We start from the raw sequence: 21,863 nt of genomic DNA, 5'->3' as shown, positions 1-21,863 counted from the left end.
TACAACCATTGAAGTACTTTTGAAGTGTAGTCACTGTTGTAATATAATGTCGGCCTAAATTTTGTGCTCAAGTCTCGGGAGTGGGACTTGAACCCACAACCTTCTGACTCGGAGGTGAGAGTGATACCACTGTTGAGGAAAAACTTTATTCCTGATCACTATCCAGTGACCCCCTGTTGTGAAAGTGTGCGTGTGTGGATATTGGATGACGAGCGTTGGTTGTGATGCCTCAGTTGCAGACACTGGAGAATGTTGCAGTGAGGGAGCACTAGTTCTTCTGAAAACCAAGGCTGTAAGGAGCTACACAGTTGGTTCCTCTCGTTTGTTCTTCAAAATGTGATTAGAAGAGTGGATTTGTAGAGAATTTTGTCTTGTTTCCTTCGCAGTTCAGCAAGAATTTTTTGAGTTCCTGAGTAAACTGAGCAAATGATTCCAGTCTAAATGCAGCAAATACATTAATCCTGGTTCGTGAGTGAGCACTTGTGCTGATGCGGGGTGGGGGGGCGGGGGGAGCGGAGGAGGGACGAGGTTCTAGAGGAAAGATGGAAAAACAAAATTAAATATGCTCCTTTCCAGTTGTGTTGAGGAAGACATTCTAAAATGAATGAAACCCTGATGGCGTTTTTTGGGATTGAGAGAATAAATAGTGGGAAAGAGAATGGGCCGTATTTTCCGATCGGAGGCTTCCTGCGTGCGGAGGCCTCCGATCTGGAAAAAATCTACGGACTTACCCGGGGGCTCCCGAGGTCCGGCCACTTCCGCTCCTGGGCCTCCCCAACTCGGAATGCGCAGGGCCCACATATCCCAGAGGCGCAGGCGGTTCGCCAGCATCCCTGGGATCACGTGGGCCATGGGGAGCCAATCAAAGAAGGGAATCTCCCTTCATACACTTGACAGATAGACCTGTCAAATATATGAATGGAGATCACCCCAAAAACACTGTAAAACATTAGTATGATAGCAAAATACTGCAGATGCTGGAAATCCGAAATAACAACAGAGAATGCTGGAAAAACTCAGCAGGCCAGGCAACATCCGTGGAGAGAAAATAGAGTCGACATTTCGGGTCGAACCCCTTTGTCAAAACTGGAAAGGAAATGAAAACAGTAAAACATTAAATACATTAAAAAAAAATCACATTTTTAAAACTGAGTTGAAATTACAATAAATTAAATTTTAAACAAAAATTAAATTTTTTGCTTTTTACGGGGCTAAAAATAAACTTAACTTTTTTAAAAGTATTTTAAAATAAAAAATGATTTTTAAAAAAAACTTTTTTTTCGACTCTTGTGCTGATGAAAGCAGGCCTTGCGCCTGCTTTTACCAGGAGTAAGATTTCTAAGGGTTTTCTGCGGGCGGAGGTTTTCCAGAAAGCGGATCTCTCCCCCCGCAGAGGCCCTTCTCCAGGGCAGGCGTCCGATCTGTCGAGAGCATTCTTGACGGATCGGAAACGCCGGTTTTCAGCGCATGCGCTTGGCATGCCTGAAACCGGCATTTCCGATGTTCCTACGGGTGTGTACACAGCGTGTATAAACACACAGGGATCGGAATATCTGGCCCTATATCTATTTATGGAAGGGAAGGAGAATTTAAATTGCATTGGCTTATTTGGATACCAATATTTATTTCTGACAATTCTTAACTCTTTGGTCCCCCCAACCTTGTTGCTTCTTTTTTTTTCCCCCTCCTTCCCATAGAAAGGGTTTGGGAGAAGTATTTTCTTTTAAACATTTGGGTTTTCATCTGGAACAAAAGCTTTCAGTCTGCATAGTTTCCAGCAATGTATGGTAGCTGTGAGCTACAATGGATTAAAATAATTAATTTCACCTTCTGAATACAGGTCTGTCGGGTCCTCTTCTGTGGCTGCAGAACTGCCTCAACAGGACAGCAGACAAGCGAGAAGATGATGGTCAGTACTTTATTACAGTTCCTAATCTAAAGACACTACTTTATCCTGTTGATTCATTCACACTGTATTGCTGATGTCCTGTGAAAAGAACTGTCATTTTAGGCTGGAACAGCAGTCAAATTAACAGCTGCATCATATCTACCACACTCGCATAGTAACTCCGCTGAGTGGCTGAGCGAGTGTTTCCCGCTGGGGAGGAAAGTCTGAGGGAGGGACGTCCCTGCCTTTATGTGCCATTGGTGGCAAGTTTCAGACTAACTAGAAAGAAAGAACTTGCCTTTCTACAGCACTTTTCACCACCTCAGGATGTCCCAAAGTGTTTTACAGCCAATGAAGTACTTATTTTGAAGTGTAGTCACTGTTGTAATGTAGGAAACGCAGCAGCCAATTTACGCACAGCAAGCTCCCACAAACAGCAATGAGATAAATGACCAGATAATCTTTTTTAGTAATGTTGGTTGAGGGATAAATATTGGCCAAAATTGGCGATCTCTTCCGACAGTGCAGCGCTCCCTCAGTACTGCACTGAAGTGTCAGCCTGGATCTTATGCTCAAGTCTCTGGGCTGGGGCTCGAACCCACGACCTTCTGACTCATAGCTGAGAGTGCTACTCACTGAGCCACAACTGACACTTTTTAATAAGTCTTCCACATGCTCTCTTGGCTCAGGTGGCATGTGGCACAGGGAGAATAAAAAACAGTCTCTTTACTTTAACTTACAGGTGTCTGACTGAAAGCACTGACTTTCGTTTTCAGTAAAGTGTGAAATTGTCTGGCTTTAGCTGTAGCGTCTCGCTGTGTTTCAGTATTCGGTAAATCTGATTTCTGTGCAGGGACCTCGATTGCAGTGCCGCTCGTCCCCTTGTCTGAAGAAAATGAAGATGCTATGGAGCATGAAGTGTTCCAGAAACTTCTGAAAAAAGTTGGAATTCGACCTCCTGCCAATGAACAGGTAAACTAGGTGACGTACAAGGGAGGGTGAATACTGACTTAAGTAATAGTCTGAATAAAAAATAGACTAAAAAGGGCTGTAAACAGAACATTGTTTGCCATAGAAAGGAGCGTTATTCCTATTATTGCTACAGCAACGCTGTGTCTTGATAGACATTGCTCATAGTGCCAGCACTGTGGTTCAAACATCAACAGTGTTTACAATGAACAATTAAAGCTCTATAGCCCAATCTACTCGATGATGTTTGTCAGAGTATGATGGCCACCGCCAGGTATATTCTCCAGCTTTAAGTGTGTTTTAATGTATCAAAGAGTGATCCAGTCATGTATCTCCTATGATGCAGAATGTGAGCTTTTAATTGGTTTTACATTTCCTTCCTATTACCCTGGTTCACCTATTGGAACTGTTGTACTGTCGCTTACGTGGCATTTTGGGAAGCATACATCAATAGTCTGTTGCACACTTCAGAATTGGGGGATTTTAGTTTTTAAGTGTCAGCCGTGGCTCAATGGGTGGCACTCTCACCTCTGAGTGAGAAGGTCGTGGGTTCGACTCCCACTCCAGAGACTCGAGCACAAAATCCAGGCTGATACCCAGTGCAGTACTGAGGGAGCGCCGCACTGTCGGAGGGGCAGTACTGAGGGAGCGCCGCACTGTCGGAGGGGCAGTACTGAGGGAGCGCCGCACTGTCGGAGGGGCAGTACTGAGGGAGCGCCGCACTGTCGGAGGGGCAGTACTGAGGGAGCGCCGCGCTGTCGGAGGGGCAGTACTGAGGGAGCGCCGCACTGTCGGAGGGGCAGTACTGAGGGAGTGCCGCACTGTCGGAGGGGCAGTACTGAGGGAGCGCCGCACTGTCGGAGGGGCAGTACTGAGGGAGCGCCGCACTGTCGGAGGGGCGGTACTGAGGGAGCGCCGCACTGTCGGAGGGGCGGTACTGAGGGAGCGCCGCACTGTCGGTGGGGCGGTACTGAGGGAGCGCCGCACTGTCGGAGGGGCGGGACTGAGGGAGCGCTGCACTGTCGGAGGGGCAGTACTGAGGGAGCGCCGCACTGTCGGAGGGGCAGTACTGAGGGAGCACCACACTGTCGGAGGGGCAGTACTGAGGGAGCGCCGCACTGTGGGAGGGGCAGTACTGAGGGAGCGCCGCACTGTCGGAGGGGCGGTACTGAGGGAGCGCCGCACTGTCGGAGGGGCGGTACTGAGGGAGCGCCGCACTGTCGGAGGGGCGGTACTGAGGGAGCGCCGCACTGTCGGAGGGGCGGGACTGAGGGAGCGCTGCACTGTCGGAGGGTCAGTACTGAGGGAGCGCCGCACTGTCGGAGGGGCAGTACTGAGGGAGCGCTGCACTGTCGGAGGGGCAGTACTGAGGGAGCGCCGCACTGTCAGAGGGGCAGTACTGAGGGAGCGCTGCACTGTCGGAGGGGCAGTACTGAGGGAGCACTGCACTGTCGGAGGGGCAGTACTGAGGGAGCGCCGCACTGTCGGAGGGGCAGTACTGAGGGAGCGCCGCGCTGTCGGAGGGGCAGTACTGAGGGAGCGCCGCACTGTCGGAGGGGCAGTATTGAGGGAGCACTGCACTGTCGGAGGGTCAGTACTGAGGGAGCGCCGCACTGTCGGAGGGGCAGTACTGAGGGAGCACTGCACTGTCGGAGAGGCAGTATTGAGGGAGCACTGCACTGTCGGAGGGGCAGTACTGAGGGAGCACCGCACTGTCGGAGAGGCGGTACTGAGGGAGCGCTGCACTGTCGGAGGGGCAGTACTGAGGGAGCGCTGCACTGTCGGAGGGGCAGTACTGAGGGAGCGCTGCACTGTCGGAGAGGCAGTATTGAGGGAGCACTGCACTGTCGGAGGGGCAGTACTGAGGGAGCGCTGCACTGTCGGAGGGGCAGTACTGAGGGAGCGCTGCACTGTCGGAGGGTCAGTACTGAGGGAGCACCGCACTGTCGGAGGGGCAGTACTGAGGGAGCGCTGCACTGTCGGAGGGGCAGTACTGAGGGAGCGCTGCACTGTCGGAGAGGCAGTATTGAGGGAGCACTGCACTGTCGGAGGGGCAGTACTGAGAGTGTGCTACACTGTCGGAGGGGCAGTACTGAGGGAACGCCGCACTGTCGGAGGGGCAGTACTGAGGGAGCGCCGCACTGTCGGAGGGGCAGTACTGAGGGAGCGCCGCACTGTCGGAGGGGCAGTACTGAGGGAGCGCCGCACTGTCGGAGGGGCAGTACTGAGGGAGCACCGCACTGTCGGAGGGGCGATACTGAGGGAGCGCCGCACTGTCGGAGGTGCCGTCTTTCAGATGAGACGTTAAACCGAGGCCCCGTCTGTTCTCTCAGGTGGACGTAAAAGATCCCACGGCCACTATTTCGAAGATGAGCAGGAGAGTTCTTCCCGGTGTCCTGACCAATATTTATCCCTCAATCAACATCACTAAAACAGATTATCTGCTCATTATCACATTGCTGTTTGTGGGAGCTTGCTGTGTGTAAATTGGCTGCCGCGTTTCCTACATTACAACAGTGACTACACTTCAAAAAGTACTTCATTGGCTGCAAAGCGCTTTGGGATGTCCTGAGGTGGTGAAAGGTGCTATATCAATACAAGTTTTTCTTTTCAAAGGGAAACTGATGTTGGTGATGTAAATTGTGAGGAAAGGCTCTGGTTATTAGCATGAGATGTACTAATAGTTTTCAGAATTATGAAGACGATCTGGACAAATGGATCTCTGTGACTGAGGGGTCAAAGAGCAGAGATGTGATTTTAAAAATAGGGAATTTATGCAGAGCTGTTTTACACTGTCTAATAGACATATGAAGTAGAGAAGGCTACTAAAGCAGACAGTATAAAATGAATTTGAGATTGATATATTTGTAAAGAGAGAAATGATTTAAGGGATGTGGTGAAAAAGGTATGTTTGAGATCAACCAAAAATGGGTGGGATTGTTGGGCAAAATGGTATTTTCCTGTTCGTTTCCTTTGCAGTTTCCATGTTGTTATTTCCTCCTTCTCTCCCCTACAATCAATCACTTCTACATGTGGTGCTCCTTTTTATTTATTTCAGGAATCTTTCTGGCGTATTTCCGCTAACCTGAGTGCTCTGCAATTGCGCAAGATTGCTTCAGTTATCGCCCTGCACGATGGTGGAGGTGAAGGAGGAGAAGCAGTGGAACGAGATGAAGATGTTAGTGCAGATCAGAGGTCTGAGGCCTTGCGAGCTCTGGTGATGGCCAGGGAGAGGAATGCTGCCCCTACTAAAGGTATTGCTGGAAATAAATTCAAGTAGCTTTGCAGCTGAAACGTCTGGTCTTGTGTTTCAATTCTTGGCTTGCTGCAGATTTATTTAGCATTTGAAAGTTGATGATGCTCCAACCTGCTGTGTGTTGAGTGGTAGCTATGCATCCGCAGTTTTCAAACAACTGGCCCCTAATCAGTTATGCTGTCTCGCGGAGCTACTGAATAAGATGCTTCCCTCATCCTTCCCCTGGCAGGGAATTCTAAGACCACTAGGTTATGGTTATGGAGTGAGGGCTAAGCAACTTAAAAATAATCTAAAGTGAGAGGGGAGAGAATGATTTTGAAATATTTTTCTCCTGCCCTGGTCTGTACACACTTGCATCTTTTTATATTTTACAGGCGGCGATGATGAACCTGAAGAGAGAACCAAACGACCTCTCGAGTCTGCCTCTGGATCAGACAGTGACACCAAAAGGCAAGTGATAAACAATCTCCTTCGGCTTGTAAGCTCCAGTGCGCCGAGTCTGGTGGTGCAGTGCCAGCAGCAATATTTCCTCTAATTTTTTTTCCGTACGGGGTCCCTTTAAGTGACTGCGCGCCCCATTCAAATTTTCACGCATGTGCGGTTTCTTCATTTAAAAGCTGGTGAGCGGCCTGTGCGGGACCTCGCAGCTTAACAGGAACGTTGGCCAGCGGTGTATCACGGCCAGCGTTCCCGCTCAAGTGTTAAACTATTCCTCAATCAGAGAAGTGGGGTGGAGTGGCTGGGGAAGAGGAGCCAGTGTAAATGAAACAAAAAAGTAGAGAAATGTTCTTGTCTCTCACTAGACATTATGGGCTGCTTCTCCAACTCTTACTTTGTCTCGTGGAAGAGACCGATACGCAGTCTCTGCATCTTGAAAGGGACAGTCGAGATGCACCGCTATAATAATTATACTGTGTTCAATTCAGCCACATCACCACATCACCTCCACTTGGGATGTCCCCCCGTCCCCTACCTACATTACAACAGTGACTTACACTTCAAAAGTACTTCATTGGCTGTAAAGCGCTTTGGGACGTCCTGAGGTCGTGAAAGGTGCTGTCTAAATGCAAGTTCTTTGTTCCTCCCCATGATCGTATCACTGAGATCCTAAACTGTACGTATCGCAGTGTGGATACATGTCCTACCACTTTGTGGCACAGCAGGTTGAACATATCGTGCTATTGGAGTGCCCTAAACTTTATAATATTTGTGAAAGGGATGTTCCAGTGATCGGTAGCTTTGCTCAGTAAATTTGATGGATGAGCTGTGCTGGTCCTGTGTGGATTAAAACCAGATTATATTGCACTGTTACAGTGGTGAGAAGACCAAACCCAAACATCTGCTAAAGCGGAGTCGCCTGCTCGATAGTGATGATGAAATGGAAGACGGGGGTAAGATTCTGGTTTTTTTTCTTCATAAGCTTTTTAAACTAATGCAGCAGTTTTTTTTTCAAGTTGTAGATAAAGATCTCTTGACATTTTTAAGCATTGTCCAATAATTAGTGCACCTTTTTGACCCAGCAAATGCTATCCTTTCTCCCCCACCTCCCCCCTCAACACACAGAGAAATCTTAGCCTAAAATTAGAGCATTCTGTTTCTAGACCTTCTGGTAGAGGGCAGTGTGCATTGTAGCTGCATGACTTTGCACCACAATGGGGGGGGGGGCAGGGCATGAGTTCCCAATAATAAACCATAATGTGGCCCTTGCCCTCATGGAAGGACACAGAATCGGAGAGTCTGCAGCAGCCAGCTATTAAACAGTTTTGGTAGAGGCCGGGGCGAGTTTTGCACATGGATGGGAATCGCGACTGATTCCATGGTTTTAATGGTCTTGAATATGGGCTTTCAGCTGAGGAAACCGCTGAAGTGGAGGCGATGGAAGACCCTGAGCCTGACTCGGAGCTGTCCGACTCCGAGGTCACCCACCGACTAATCAAAAGGCGGCGGCGAGCAATTGAAGACGATGATGAGGATTAATCGCGATGAGCCTGAGCCTTTCGAACACTGGGTCAAACAAAGGGCAACACACAGCCGAAGATTCATTTTCAAATGCATCTGCAAATATTAAAGTCCTTTTATGTAAGTTTTGTAAGCAATTTCATTCAAAGAGTGAAGCAATACAATATATATCTCACACTATCTATTTTTAAGCCACCTGTGTTTGCATTCACGTGGTTTTTTTTAAAACATCACATTTTTTACAGCCAATAAAAAAAAATCTATACAGAGTGGAAAGCATTCTTTTGTTAAAAAACAGTATTGTACAGGTTTCTTCATCCGCAGTCATCTTATGAAAATGAAAAGGGAGCACTGTGGCTTTAAGAAATGTAATTGCAGCACTAGCCATGTGTTGGACATTTACACGAATGTAGATGCTTTGAGAGCTACTTTTGACAGTTTTTGTGTTGTAATACTGCTGTGTGCAGCAGAAAGCAGTATTTTGTGGGAGGGAGAGAAACAAAGTTCACTCGGGAATTGAAGGAGCAAACGTTCCTTGCATGAGACGCAGGTAGGGGTCAATTTAAACCCCCGCGGATTTTGTTTTTTGGGAGGGAGGAGGAGTGGTTCTAGGGCAAAACACAGTCGTCGGCCTAAGTTTGAGGCGGGGGTATTTTAACTCGTGCAGCTGGGCGGCGGGTGGGAGTGCAAGGTCAGGTGGCTGGGTTTAATAAAAGGAAGACAGAGGTTGGAAGGCATCAATAAGGTGGAGGAGGAGAGGTTCAAAATTACAAAAAGGAATGGAAGCAATTGGTCCCTTGTTTTCTTGGTGCTGGTCTTCACCCCTCTGTTGGAAGCAGCACAGTAGATCCATGGAGAGACTTTGGAGTTATCCTGGTTGTATTGGTTGGATGCAGTTTGGCTCCATATCCACTTCAAATGAGTGTGTGTTCTGTGAGGGAGAGATTTTTTTTTTCTGTTTTCATGTTTCCCCCCCGCCCCCCCGATGTGTTTTGGTTACATTACAGAGAGTAGCCATCTATATTCCTCTTTAAATATTTACAATGACCAGCAATGAAACCTTGAATTTTAATGTAATATTTCTTTCATTGTATAATTTAGCTTTGTGCACATTATTATTTCTGATTTGACATCTGCCATGGTTCCTTCTTTGTCAGTTTGTTTAAACCTGCGGTTCTGTGTGTTGAGCTTTCTAATGGACAAGTTAACTGGTGGGAATTTCCCAGTATTTGTTGTAATGAATTTCAGACAGCTTTTAATTGCCGACAAAACATAAACTAAATAAAACTTGTTGTATGGTGTGTGTGTGTGTGTGCGTGAATATCTTAAATGTGACGGGTTTACCTAGATGAACATCCCCACATCATTCTTCACATACTATAATTCATTAATAAATGGGATGGGTTGTAGGAACTCTCACTTGTTTTACATAACCTGCAATTTGTTTTCCACTATGCAATTTTAACAATGTAGAATAAGGCCTTTCGGCCTGTCAAAGGCCATCCCTCCAGTGCCATAACTTTCCCATGGAAACCCAACCCGCGAGTACCCTCACTCTTCCCATTATAGCATCCAGCTGCATTCTGACTGTCCCCAATGCTTTTATCTCCCCTACCCCACCCAGCAAGTTACTCCAAACTTTTCTACACCATTTAATATTTTGCACACCCTTGTACTACATACTTCAGTTCTATATTGTAGTGGAACAAGATAATCATTCGCCAGAGCTGAACATTCTGCTTCCATTTTGAAGCTTGACTTTACTAAGAAAGAAAGATTTACCTCAAGGTAGATTTAAGTGATGGGGAAGCTAGATATGCATTTTCTACTGGCTGTAAGTGCAGATGACAGTAAAATACTGGAACTGCCCTGTGTAGCTCACCAGTATATTGTGCATTAGCGTGGAAGAGTATAAGTTTACCCCGCACCCACACGGAATCCCCGAGATGCTCCCTCTGAGGAGGGAAAATAACTGTCAGGCAATTCTTCATACAAAAAGCGACCAATATATTAAACAGATTTCTAATCAGAGTAGGGGAGGTGAAAACCCTGAATCATTGAAGAAGCAATTGGATGCTGAAATGGCAGGAATCTTGGATTTTTTTGGACGGATGAATTAAGATGGGCTGACTGGCCTTACTCCATTGTAATTAGACCTAAACAGTTAACACTGTTGTCTCCTGGTGGTTGGTTAAAGAGGAACTTTGACCAAAGGCTCGGGTGTTATCTACCCTCTAGGCCAGAAATCAGATCATTCCAGTGGTACAATCGATTTTTCCAATTTTATTGTGATCTTAAAAGAAATTGAACATCATATTTGTAAATACAACTGATTTTTTTACAGCATAATCCAAAAATAAATATAAATAGTATTGCAGCATAATGATATTTTCAACTTAAAATTAGAATTTATAGCAAGCACTGTTGTCTTCATTACTATCTGTTTATATAGTAGAGGGCCTTTTAATTTTTACCTGTTCTCTTTTGGAATGAGAGCTGATGGAAATGCTTGCTCCCCTTTCTTCATTTGTGTGAATATACAGTAGATATGCTTTTGACAATATGGTTATTGGCATAGAAAATCTGGTCCAATGTCGGGGGGATGTGAAATTTCAGGGTACTCCAGCCTCTGGACCTTGAAACTTTTCCATGTTGAAATTTGCTTTAGTATAGAGTGGAGCAGTTGTGGACAATGCAAAACTGCTCACTTAACTGCACTTGTGTGAGTCACCTGTAGCACTCTTGTATATGCCTTGCTGTGCACCAGGGGGAAAAAAAAAAATCGAGCTTAAATTTACACCATGTGCTTTTGCTCATGTAATCACTGACCCGTGTGGCATATCATTCCACATAAGAAATAGGAGCAGGAGTCGGCCATTCGGCCCTTCGAGCCTGCTCCACCATTCAATGAGATCATGGCTGATCTGCCTCAACTCCATTCACCGGCCCTCTCGCCGTATCCCTTGATGCCTTTACTAGTCAGAAATCTATCAACTTCTGTTTTGAATATACCCAATGACTGAGCCTCCACAGCACTCCTTTTAAAGGAATACTACCCACTTTTGGCCTAAAGCAGGAAATTCCCTGGGAAAGAGAAACGGCGGTGGCACAATCTGGTCACTCAAAGTGAATCGAACTCAAATGGCTGCACAGATTGAAAGACAGGCTAACCCTCTTGCTGCTTTTTGCATCTCCAATGGTGAGAGAAGCACCATTCTAAGGTGCTGGTGTTCCATTTGACACTGCCTTGTTTTCCAAGGAAATAATTCAGATGAGATGGAGTGAAGGACTGTACCCATTTTAAATCTGATGTATGTGCAGTGTACCTTATAAAGTCATTTCTCACGACAAATTAAAGACATGGTACAGTTTGGGCGCAATTTGGCAATCCGGGCGCAAATTGCGCTCAAACCTGCGCTAGTTTACTGAATTGAATTTGTTGCCCAAGGTTCTGCAGAAACGCATTTGCATATCGCCGAATGTAAAATCTTCCTTGAACCAGCGCAATTGGGCAGCGTTTTAAAACGGAATTTTTTTGCATTAAAAAATATTCCGTGATCTATTTAAGAGTGGTAACCTGGTGCGGTTTGATTAATACCACTGAAAATTAGCATTTTTAAATCAGTGTCTAGTCCACCACCTGCAAGTAACCAGATTTTAAATAACTGAAAATGACTTCAGAAATGGTTCTGTATACTTTTTTTAGTTTCATTGGTGTACAGTAGTCAGTTTGTAAATTAAATATTAATTTTTTAAAAAGGTACCTATTAGTGTCCTTGCGGCTAAAAAAAAAGCTTAATTTTAAGAGTCTCTGCAAACGGGTGCAATTAGCGGAATCTCGCCATGGTGATTAATGCGATTTGGGGGCATGGGCAGTTTTGTGGGCGGGGCTAATTCCAGTGCAATGCTTTTTAAACCAGACCAAAAGATCGCTGAAAGTTGATTTGCAATGGACGTAATTTGCGCTTGAAATACCTCGATCATTTGTGGTGGTTTGGCCAACTTTGGGCGAATTGCGCTGAAAAAACCAGCACAACCTAGCGGAAACTCCAGGCCATGGAGTTGGCAGACTAGACGGCAACCGCCAGTACTGTCGAAAGATGTGAATGTTCAGTCTGGAGTTCTTATGCATTTTCAGACTTTGTCTACTTCATTCTAAGCACAATAACTTGCATTTCTATAGCGCCTTTAACATAGTAAAACATCGCGAGGCGCTTCACAGGAGCGTTGTCAGACAAAAATTGATACCTAGCTTAAGGCAGCGATATTAGGATGGGTGACTAAAAGCTTGGTCAAAGAGGTAGGTTTTAAGGAGCGTCTTAAAGGAGGTGGAGAGGTTTAGGGAGGGAATTCCAGAGTTTGAAACAGTGTAGACGTAAGGAGCTGCTCATTTACAGCCTGTCTTCATCACTGGGTTCAGTTCTTCCTTTGAGTGTTCCTTCCAAATCTTAATCAGGTAATCTTGGCTCATTTGAACATTGAGTGCTAACATGCAGCCCCCAAATGCCTCAGTAGATAGCTAAACTGTCTGTTGTGGTATTGGGCCATATGGAGTGGGAAGATCCCAAGTTCAATCCCTGGTCTGTTGAGTTGGCTGATCACAGCCAGGACAGTGTTGGCTAACAAGGTAATTGGCGTTGGTGTCCCTGGGCTAGGAAGTGGTGAGGGAGAAAGAATCAGCCAGGCGCTCTCTATGCGGCAGCTCTAGCTGGGAAATGCGTCCATGTGGGCATTAGGTGAGGAAAAGATGGCTGTCATGTCCCTGGGATTATATAGCTTGTTGTCTAGGTTCACGTAGGAGGCATATCATGAGAATGCTTTATATGATTTTCCTCTAGTATATGTCTATTAATAAAAAAGAATAAGGTATCTCGGCTGGGACAACAGTAGTGGCACTACAATTGGACCCGGGTCCCAGGCCAACATCCTGCAGAAAAGGATATACTGTATGCATTTTGGTCAATGCCTGGCTCGGTTATGGTGCCTCCCACGGCCCAATAGCCTACCTAGGCTCAGGCATGAAGAGCACCACTTGGATGAACCGTGCATGTGCCGCCATCCTCCAGCATGTATCAGTCCCTCCAGCGCAGGAAGGGAGTCAAATGGGGGAGGTAATTAAAATTCTAAAATGAAATACTAGCTGGTGCAAATCTTTTGAGCTGCGATTCAGTAAGGGACTTTATATATTGTAGTGTTTCAGGAAAGTTACGAGTATTGTCATGGATTTTCACCATTAATTATTTTCAGGCCCCCCCCTGACATATTTGGCCAGATCCCTTGTGATCACTCATAACCAGCTGTCAGAGGGAGAAGTGTGTGGACAACATTTCTGCTTTTTTTCAGTTTCAACATCCCAATCAGATAAAATCAGGTTCAACATGATCCCATAATAGCGTATAGCAAAGCAGTGATTAGCATAAAATGAATTAAAACAAGAGTACAGCATTGGCAGGAATATGTGCAAGGATTGTCTCCTTGCCTGATTGGGTTTGACATGGTTTAAATTGGTCGGCACCGAAGGTTAATCAGCATCTATAATGATTACCAAACTTTTGAGGGTAAAAACTCCGCAGCCCTGCCCCTGGTCGCAAGCCAGGAGCGCTTATCACAAAATTGTGCATTCCATTTGGACAAGAGCCGTGCTGCAGAATTTTTCCTCTTCGGTTCATATATGAATCAACGTACGCCATGCACAAGCGTGGTGCGATCGGTGAAGCGATGATTAGTCAAAAGTTGCTTTGTGGTTTTTTTTTTTTTTTTTTTTTTAAATCGCTGTTGCTTTAAGGCCGCAGGCCCTAGAGTTTCCACAACCCTGCGTGGAGGTAGGTATTGAGCCACTGGACAGGTTGGAGCCATCACAGTTAAGGAACATGGACCTCGAATAAGTGACTATTTTTCTTCTTGCACACCGGAACATTTCCATTTCCATTTCTCTCTGTTGCATTTACGAACTTCACAGAGACTGTGTCTTTATTGAACTGAACAGAAAGCCTGCAGAAGAGAAAATGGTGCAACACTGTAAAGGCTGACCTAAATATCATGTATTATACCAAAATTATTGGTGTGCTCTCAGTACCTGCACCTTTCTCTGGGAATTTCCTGTACTTGCCCTGGGAGTGTTTGATGGGACAGTTTAGAGGGAGCTTTACCCTGTATCTAACCCCGTGCTGTACCTGCCCTGGGAGTGTTTGATGGGACAGTTTAGAGGGAGCTTTACCCTGTATCTAACCCCGTGCTGTACCTGCCCTGGGAGTGTTTGATGGGATGGTGTAGAGGGAGCTTTACTCTGTATCTAACCCGTGCTGTACCTGCCCTGGGAGTGTTTGATGGGACAGTGTAGAGGGAGCTTTACTCTGTATCTAACCCCGTGCTGTACCTGCCCTGGGAGTGTTTGATGGGACAGTGTAGAGGGAGCTTTACTCTGTATCTAACCCGTGCTGTACCTGCCCTGGGAGTGTTTGATGGGATGGTGTAGAGGGAGCTTTACTCTGTATCTAACCCGTGCTGTACCTGCCCTGGGAGTGTTTGATGGGACAGTGTAGAGGGAGCTTTACTCTGTATCTAACCCCGTGCTGTACCTGCCCTGGAAGTGTTTGATGGGACAGTGTAGAGGGAGCTTTACTCTGTATCTAACCCGTGCTGTACCTGCCCTGGGAGTGTTTGATGGGATGGTGTAGAGGGAGCTTTACTCTGTATCTAACCCGTGCTGTACCTGCCCTGGGAGTGTTTGATGGGACAGTGTAGAGGGAGCTTTACTCTGTATCTAACCCCGTGCTGTACCTGCCCTGGGAGTGTTTGATGGGACAGTGTAGAGGGAGCTTTACTCTGTATCTAACCCCGTGCTGTACCTGCCCTGGGAGTGTTTGATGGGATGGTGTAGAGGGAGCTTTACTCTGTATCTAACCCGTGCTGTACCTGCCCTGGGAGTGTTTGATGGGACAGTGTAGAGGGAGCTTTACTCTGTATCTAACCCCGTGCTGTACCTGCCCTGGGAGTGTTTGATGGAACAGTGTAGAGGGAGCTTTACTCTATCTAACCCGTGCTGTACCTGCCCTGGGAGTGTTTGATGGGACAGTGTAGAGGGAGCTTTACTCTGTATCTAACCCGTGCTGTACCTGCCCTGGGAGTGTTTGATGGGATAGTGTAGAGGGAGCTTTACTCTGTATCTAACCCGTGCTGTACCTGCCCTGGGAGTGTTTGATGGGACAGTGTAGAGGGAGCTTTACTCTGTATTTAACCCGTGCTGTACCTGCCCTGGGAGTGTTTGATGGGACAGTGTAGAGGGAGCTTTACTCTGTACTAAACCCCGTGCTGTACCTGCCCTGGGAGTGTTTGATGGGACAGTGTAGAGGGAGCTTTACTCTGTATCTAACCCCGTGCTGTACCTGCCCTGGGAGTGTTTGATGTGACAGTGTAGAGGGAGCTTTACTCTGTATCTAACCCCGTGCTGTACCTGCCCTGGGAGTGTTTGATGGGACAGTGTAGAGGGAGCTTTACTCTGTATCTAACCCCGTGCTGTACCTGCCCTGGGAGTGTTTGATGGGACAGTGTAGAGGGAGCTTTACTCTGCATCATACCTAATGCTGAGTGCCCTGAATGGATTGTGTTCTGTTCCCCAATACTAAAACACCCATCTTGAGGAGCTTAAAGTTACAAAAGAAAAGAGTATCAGCAGAAATGAAGGGATCTCCAGCTACACCAAATTGATTAGTTTTACTTACTCGTTCTGTATCTTCAGGTTTATCTTCTGTTGGGTGGCATCCAGTATGGAGCGATGCAGTTTGGTGGTGAGCTCCACGAGATGATCACTGTTTAAGAGGAAGTCTCCCTTAACTCCAACACTAGAGTTCTGGCAAGTTGAAGGGAATTAAATTAAAATACATTTGTCCATTTTAGTCACTTAATTTCAAGGTGACAAAGTCCCTCAATCAAGCCTGCACTTTTATGATTTTGAAAGTAGGGTTAATATTAATTACTAAAACTAATCACTAACCTGATTTCATACTTTTAAAGAATGGGTTTCATTAGCTGTTTAAAATCCTGAAGTTGCCTTGGATTTTATTGCAAAAACTGCTATTACTCCCTTGTTTTCCTGCACTTAACATCCCTTCTTCATGGTCTAATCAAGATGGTAAATTTACCATATTCAGAAAATGGGCACAAACATCTCCGTGCTTCAAGCCACAGTCGATTTTGAGCATTAATGCATACCATACCAACAAGACATTACCAGCGTCTGCTTCAAAGTGTTAGACCACACAGTGCAATAAAATATCAAGTCTGCACGTTCATTTCAATGAGACTATGATGTTCAGGTGACATGTTGTGGATTTAGGATAAGTGTGTTTTGCTTTTTTTTTTTTTTATAAATGTAATTTTCTTTTTTTACAAATTATCCATCATCTTTGGCCTGCTTGGCCTACACGCATTTGCTGCCAAGAGGTTGGATAGTTAATATGTCCCCAGACTGACATCAATACAGCCGACTAACGAGGTGGTACCAGGGACCACCCAGACATCAATCGCTCATCTGATTTTTCACTCTTTTCCCCTCCACACCCCAGTTGGCACAGGTCAGATTGTAAACAGAGTGGAGAAGGGATCAGACTTGTGCAGTGATGCTTAACACTACTGTGCCACCCAGAACAGCTGCATTTTCAAACTGGACCCGGTCTGGACCACATGGTGCACCTATTCCTCATACTGTCGGTTTCTGAATCTTGATATAATTCACTTATCAGTATTTAACTAGACTCTTACTATCACATCCCAGGTTCAGCTCAGTGCTCACCTTCACTATATGTAGCACAAAGAGTCCATCTTTACATTCACTCATAGAGATGCTCTTGATCTCGTTCATTTTGATCAGGGTTTTAATTTTGGGGGACTTTGTATCAGCCAGGGCAAAGTAACTGTTTGTCATCATCAAGATCCTTGGAGAATTCTGGAATGAGGAGATAGCATATGTACATGATCAACCGTCCAAATGACCAAGCACAGTATGAATGCATACAAGGAGCCAAACATAATTTCCTAACATTGCATGCATTTTCTCTTTTTTCCCCCCCTCTCTGTTTACAGAAGGTGCTAACTCCTTTCTGGGGTTTGGTCTACAGAAACCAACTTCCCCCCCCCACCCCCACACTAATATCGCACCAACTAGCCTTGTGTACGTGTCAGGAGGCTATTGCCATAGGGAGGACATCACAGCCAAGCTGAATATTGTTCTCACCTGACATTGACATGCACATTTTCCAGCAAATTCACTAGATAGTGATCAGGAGAAAAAAATAAGCAATGGGTCCTGGTGACATCATGGGGGAGGGGAGTAAACTCTCCACGCGGGCATCCCCTGGAAGATGGGGCATTGTCTTATTTCTCCTCCCCATTTTGTCCATTGCATTCTACTCTAAGATGTAGGACAGAGTCCCATTCCTTTCCTTACCTTTCCATTCTTTCTGTTAATTTTCATGGCTGTGTCCATCATAAGTAACTTCCCCTCTATGCCACTAGCTAGCTTCTGGTACTTGGACATTTTCTGAGTGTCCAAGTACTGTCCGTTGAAGGGCTGAGGCACACTAACAAGGTCACGGAAACAGATTAAATCTCAATGGAATAGGTCATGCAAACAAGATCAGACAAGCACAAGTAAATTAACAAACATACAAAACTAGTGGAATTTCCCACAACACTATAGTGAGTATGTGGGACTCCCAGAACTTGGGGCTGAGTCAATTAACTCCTTGAAAAAGAAACTGGATAAATGAGAATAGGATTGGTGGTTAATGGGATAGGTACAGACTGAGATCATTAGATACTCGACGGGCACAATGGTCCTCTGAAGTTCGAGCTGTTGAACATGCACAGTTCCCACTGTATGTACATGAATGAATGTACATCTAGGGAGAGAATTTCCATCTAGGGAGAGAATTTCCATGAGGTTCTCTCAATCTCCTGCCGTAACATTGACGGAAACGCTGAAAAGACAGCAGAAATGGCTGTTTACGCGGTTTCTTGGGGGGGTTTCCAGCAGGAGAACCTTGCAGAAAGTCCAGAGCAGCATTGGGACCCTCTGGTGACAGAAACTGTTAGAATTACTGGGCTGCTAACACCCATTGGTTGGCAGTCTCAATACTTGAGCACTGGCGCCACAGGGTCACCACATGAAAGAATGGAAGAACTGTGCAAGTGCACTTGTTTTAAAGTGGCAGTTTGTAACTTTGCCTCTGATCACCACATCTTCCCCAGTGGCTGGGCAAGGTATATACAGTAGGCTAGAAGAGTTAAGTTTGCCAACCTGTACGGGTGGGCTGACCTGCTCGGCCCACTGGCGGCCACAAAAGATGGTGCCAGTGTTTATATTGCTGTCACTGGTACTGGTGCCTCATTGGCAAAACCCCAGCTCGTCAGGTGGGTCTCAGCCTCTGGCGGCAGCAGCAAAGTTACACAATAGTTGAGTGATGGTCACCAGTAACATGAAGACTCAAGGAGCTGGAAACGTTTTCTGTTACCTGGAGGCATACGAGGCTTTCTTATCCTTGAAGAGCTCACTGGCGTACAGCTTCTCTTCCAATTCTGCTTTCCTCTGGTTCGAGATTGTCTCCCTGTATTTCTTACACTGTAATCATGAAGTGGGAGACAGTTTAGCAATTTTCATTTTTCAGAGATGCAGCACCATAAGCAAGTACAGTCCCCACCACTTAAAACATCCATGTTTAAAATGGGCAGTCTCTTAAATCGGCCAAAACACGATAGCCATTTGCAATAATGTCTATTTCAGAGTTGCCGGTTGTAGCGTCTTAGATGCTCTGTTTAGTTCAGGCAGAAACAACAACAACAACTTGTATTTATATAGCGCCTTTAACATAGTAAAACGTCCCAAGGCGCTTCACAGGAGTATTAGAAGACAAAAAATTTGACACCGAGCCACATAAGGAGAAATTTGGGCAGGTGACCAAAAGCTTGGTCAAAGAGGTCGGTTTTAAGGAGCGTCTTAAAGGGGGAAAGAGAGGCGGAGAGGTTTAACAGAAACAGAGCCAGTGATATCCAGGAATTTTGTTCCATTGTTCTGCAGACTGGATGGTTGTGTTTAGCATCATTCCTATAGGAACAACAAATATTACAAAGGCTGCATACAGTGACACCACTAGTCCCGGCCAGAATGGAGATGATTGGGTAATTCCCCCGTCAATCACGGCTGGAGCACTGCTGTAAGGTGACTGGGATTGATTTTATGCACAGAATTTGTATGCAACTATCCTCCACTAACTGCATTTTGCTGGAGAAATCACCCTGCTTTTATCGGGAGACTTTGCTGTAGTCTCAGTCATGAGTTCTGTTTGCTGTAGTTCATAGCGACTCTTTTAAATAGACTCTAGACTGTTTGCTATAGTTCGTAGAGACTCTTTTAAATCGAATCGGTTTGCCATAAGCCCCGCCCATTAAGGGGAAGTATTTCCAGGGGACAGGTAGAGAATTTACTGAAATAGTTTAAGAATAACTAGCAAAGCATGCATCTTACCACGCATGGCTAGGAAAACTACAGCCCCACCTGGTTAAGAGCCCCTCAGCTGACAAGAGTGCAGCAAATCCTAACTATTTTTGTCACTCTGGGTCCCCAGATGTTTTATGCATTATACCGGCCATCCCACATAACGGGCAAATTGCATTTGGATGAACGCGCCCGCTATAACCGGTGGGGATTGTATCGACTGTAACAAACAGTAGTCTGTTTTTTTCCCCTCCCGTTCTCTTTCTCCTTGACGCACATTCCAGTGTAGATTAGGCTGGGTTGTGGCTCCATGGTGCCCAGAACTACTTGGTAACCCACCCGAGTGGCCATTTTTCATACGTGAGCTCAAACTGAGAGTTCCAGCAGCCTATAATGACCTTGGAACATCATAACCAAGCACGATTGTGGAGTAGAATTTCCATGGGGAGGGGTCCCCGATCTCTGCCTGTAACTGCGGTGAAAGATTAGCAGATTTCCACCAATTACGGTGGGAGATCAGGAGAACACCCACTGAAATTACTGGTACTTGTGCTTACCCAACACCCACAGGTGAATGGGACCACCACCACCTTCAAGATCCCCTCTGAGTCACACACCGTCCCGACTTGGAAATATATCACCATTCCTTCATCGTCGCTGGATCAAAATCCTGGAACTCCCTCCCTAACAGCACTGTGGGAGCACCTTCACCACACGGACTGCAGCGGGTCAAGAAGGCGGCTCACCACCACCTTCTCAAGGACAACTAGGGATGGACAATAAATGCTGGCCTTGCCAGTGATGCCCACATCCTGAGAATGAATTTTTGTTAATGCACTTTCCAGTAAGGGGGTCACTGGATATCAGGAGCAGGAACTCTGGCAGACACCCCCCCCCCCCCCCAATAACTGAGGCAAATGTAGCACCCCTACCATTGCTGGGGTGAGATCGGCTAACTCAGCACCATCTGAGGATCAAACCTGGGATCTTCCTGCTCTATATAGCTCAGTATCTCACTACATAGTTCACTTACCCACTGAGCTGTCAGGGGAAACTCTCTATTCTCTTCCCCCCCCCCCGCATCACAATATTTTCACACCTGTCCACTATTCTCAAACCAAGCATACTGGTTACTAAATCATACGTGACAGGACAAGGACAATTGCCTCTAATTTTGAACATCATTGTAATTATCACTGTTGAATCGGTCATGACAGCGGCCCAGTACTTACTTTCCTGATGATTCTCTCGCTCACTGATGAGTGGCAGCTGGACTCTACATTTCCATCTCCTCACAGCATTTAAAGTGTGAGATACACCCAGCCCTCTCAAATCCACTCCTGTGCAGCGCCTTGGGACGTTTTACTACGTTAAAGGCGCTGTATAAATACAAGTTGTTGTAATTTTACAAATCATACACTTACTTTAATTAGCACCTGCAATATTCCAAAGTTCCTCCTGGTGGCACTGCTGAGCTGATCTTCAGGTGTGCATTTTCAGCAATGCTACTGAAAGGCCCTTGATTTTCAACAACCACAGATCCTGTTTATTTTGCTTATAACTTTCATTATAAATTATTATATCCAAACAACTCTGAAATATATTGATTCTAATAAGACACCACCGGGTATAATAGGACATGTTCAGGGCGAGCAGCCATTCAGTTTAGCAACAACAACTTGCATTTATATAGCGCCTTTAACGTAGTAAAACGTTCCAAGGCGCTGCACAGGAGCGTTATCACCAAGCCACAGAAGGAGATATTAGGACAGGTGATTAAATGCTTGGTCAAAGAGGTAGGTTTTAAGGGGCGTCTTAAAGGAGGAGAGAGCAGTGGAGGTGTTTAGGGAGGGAATTCCAGAGCTTGGGGCCCAAGCAGCTGAAGGCACGGCCGCCAATGGTGGAGTGAAGCAAATCTGGGACGGACAAGAGGCCACAGTTGGAGGAACGCAGAGATCTCAGAGGGTTGTAGGGCTGGAGGAGGTTACGGAGATAGGAACAGTACATGTGACATCAGTTGAGCAATTATAAATCACCTACCAGTGGTCCCAATGGACATGCAAGTGCATTTTATGCTGGAAGCTGGGGACAGTAAATGATTTGAAGCACAAGGTAGACACAAGCAATGTCACCGCACTGGCACACCAACAAAAAGGTGCTAATGAGTGGTGGGATACAGGTTCAATTTTCCCCACTTCACTGAGCTCCTGATCTCAGCAGTGAGCAGATGAGAAGTGGAGTCCAGCCACCTCCCATGTTCAGGGAGAGAAAATCAGGATAGTCAGTATTGGGTTGTTCTT

At 46.0% G+C, this 21,863-nt stretch overlaps 2 protein-coding genes across 5 annotated transcripts in view; one reads left to right on the top strand and one right to left on the bottom strand.

Annotated features, from left to right (window-relative positions):
- timeless (timeless circadian clock) overlaps positions 1 to 9,373 on the top strand; it is a 53,034-nt gene extending 43,661 nt beyond the window's left edge. For both annotated transcript variants that reach the window (XM_085972993.1, XM_085972992.1), the window contains exons 25-30: positions 1,841 to 1,909; positions 2,742 to 2,860; positions 5,916 to 6,111; positions 6,488 to 6,563; positions 7,428 to 7,504; positions 7,963 to 9,373. In XM_085972993.1, coding sequence (XP_085829119.1) covers positions 1,841 to 1,909; positions 2,742 to 2,860; positions 5,916 to 6,111; positions 6,488 to 6,563; positions 7,428 to 7,504; positions 7,963 to 8,090 — 665 coding nt within the window. In that variant the 3' untranslated portion in view covers positions 8,091 to 9,373. The remainder of the gene's footprint in view (positions 1 to 1,840; positions 1,910 to 2,741; positions 2,861 to 5,915; positions 6,112 to 6,487; positions 6,564 to 7,427; positions 7,505 to 7,962) is intronic.
- A 969-nt stretch (positions 9,374 to 10,342) lies between these two features.
- The window catches only part of LOC147097126 (unconventional myosin-Ib-like), an 82,246-nt gene continuing 70,725 nt past the window's right edge, over positions 10,343 to 21,863 (bottom strand). For all 3 annotated transcript variants that reach the window (XM_085972994.1, XM_085972995.1, XM_085972996.1), the window contains 5 exons: positions 18,584 to 18,690; positions 17,518 to 17,650; positions 16,864 to 17,016; positions 15,794 to 15,921; positions 10,343 to 14,063 (listed from right to left, as the gene is read on the bottom strand). In XM_085972994.1, coding sequence (XP_085829120.1) covers positions 13,934 to 14,063; positions 15,794 to 15,921; positions 16,864 to 17,016; positions 17,518 to 17,650; positions 18,584 to 18,690 — 651 coding nt within the window. In that variant the 3' untranslated portion in view covers positions 10,343 to 13,933. The remainder of the gene's footprint in view (positions 14,064 to 15,793; positions 15,922 to 16,863; positions 17,017 to 17,517; positions 17,651 to 18,583; positions 18,691 to 21,863) is intronic.

Source organism: Somniosus microcephalus, chromosome 33, assembly GCF_052327205.1.
Source record: "Somniosus microcephalus isolate GS21.2 chromosome 33, FLI_Smic_1.0, whole genome shotgun sequence".
NCBI classification, from domain to species: domain Eukaryota; kingdom Metazoa; phylum Chordata; class Chondrichthyes; order Squaliformes; family Somniosidae; genus Somniosus; species Somniosus microcephalus.
Note: the sequence above shows the minus strand (reverse complement) of the source record. Positions and strands in the feature narration are given on the sequence as shown.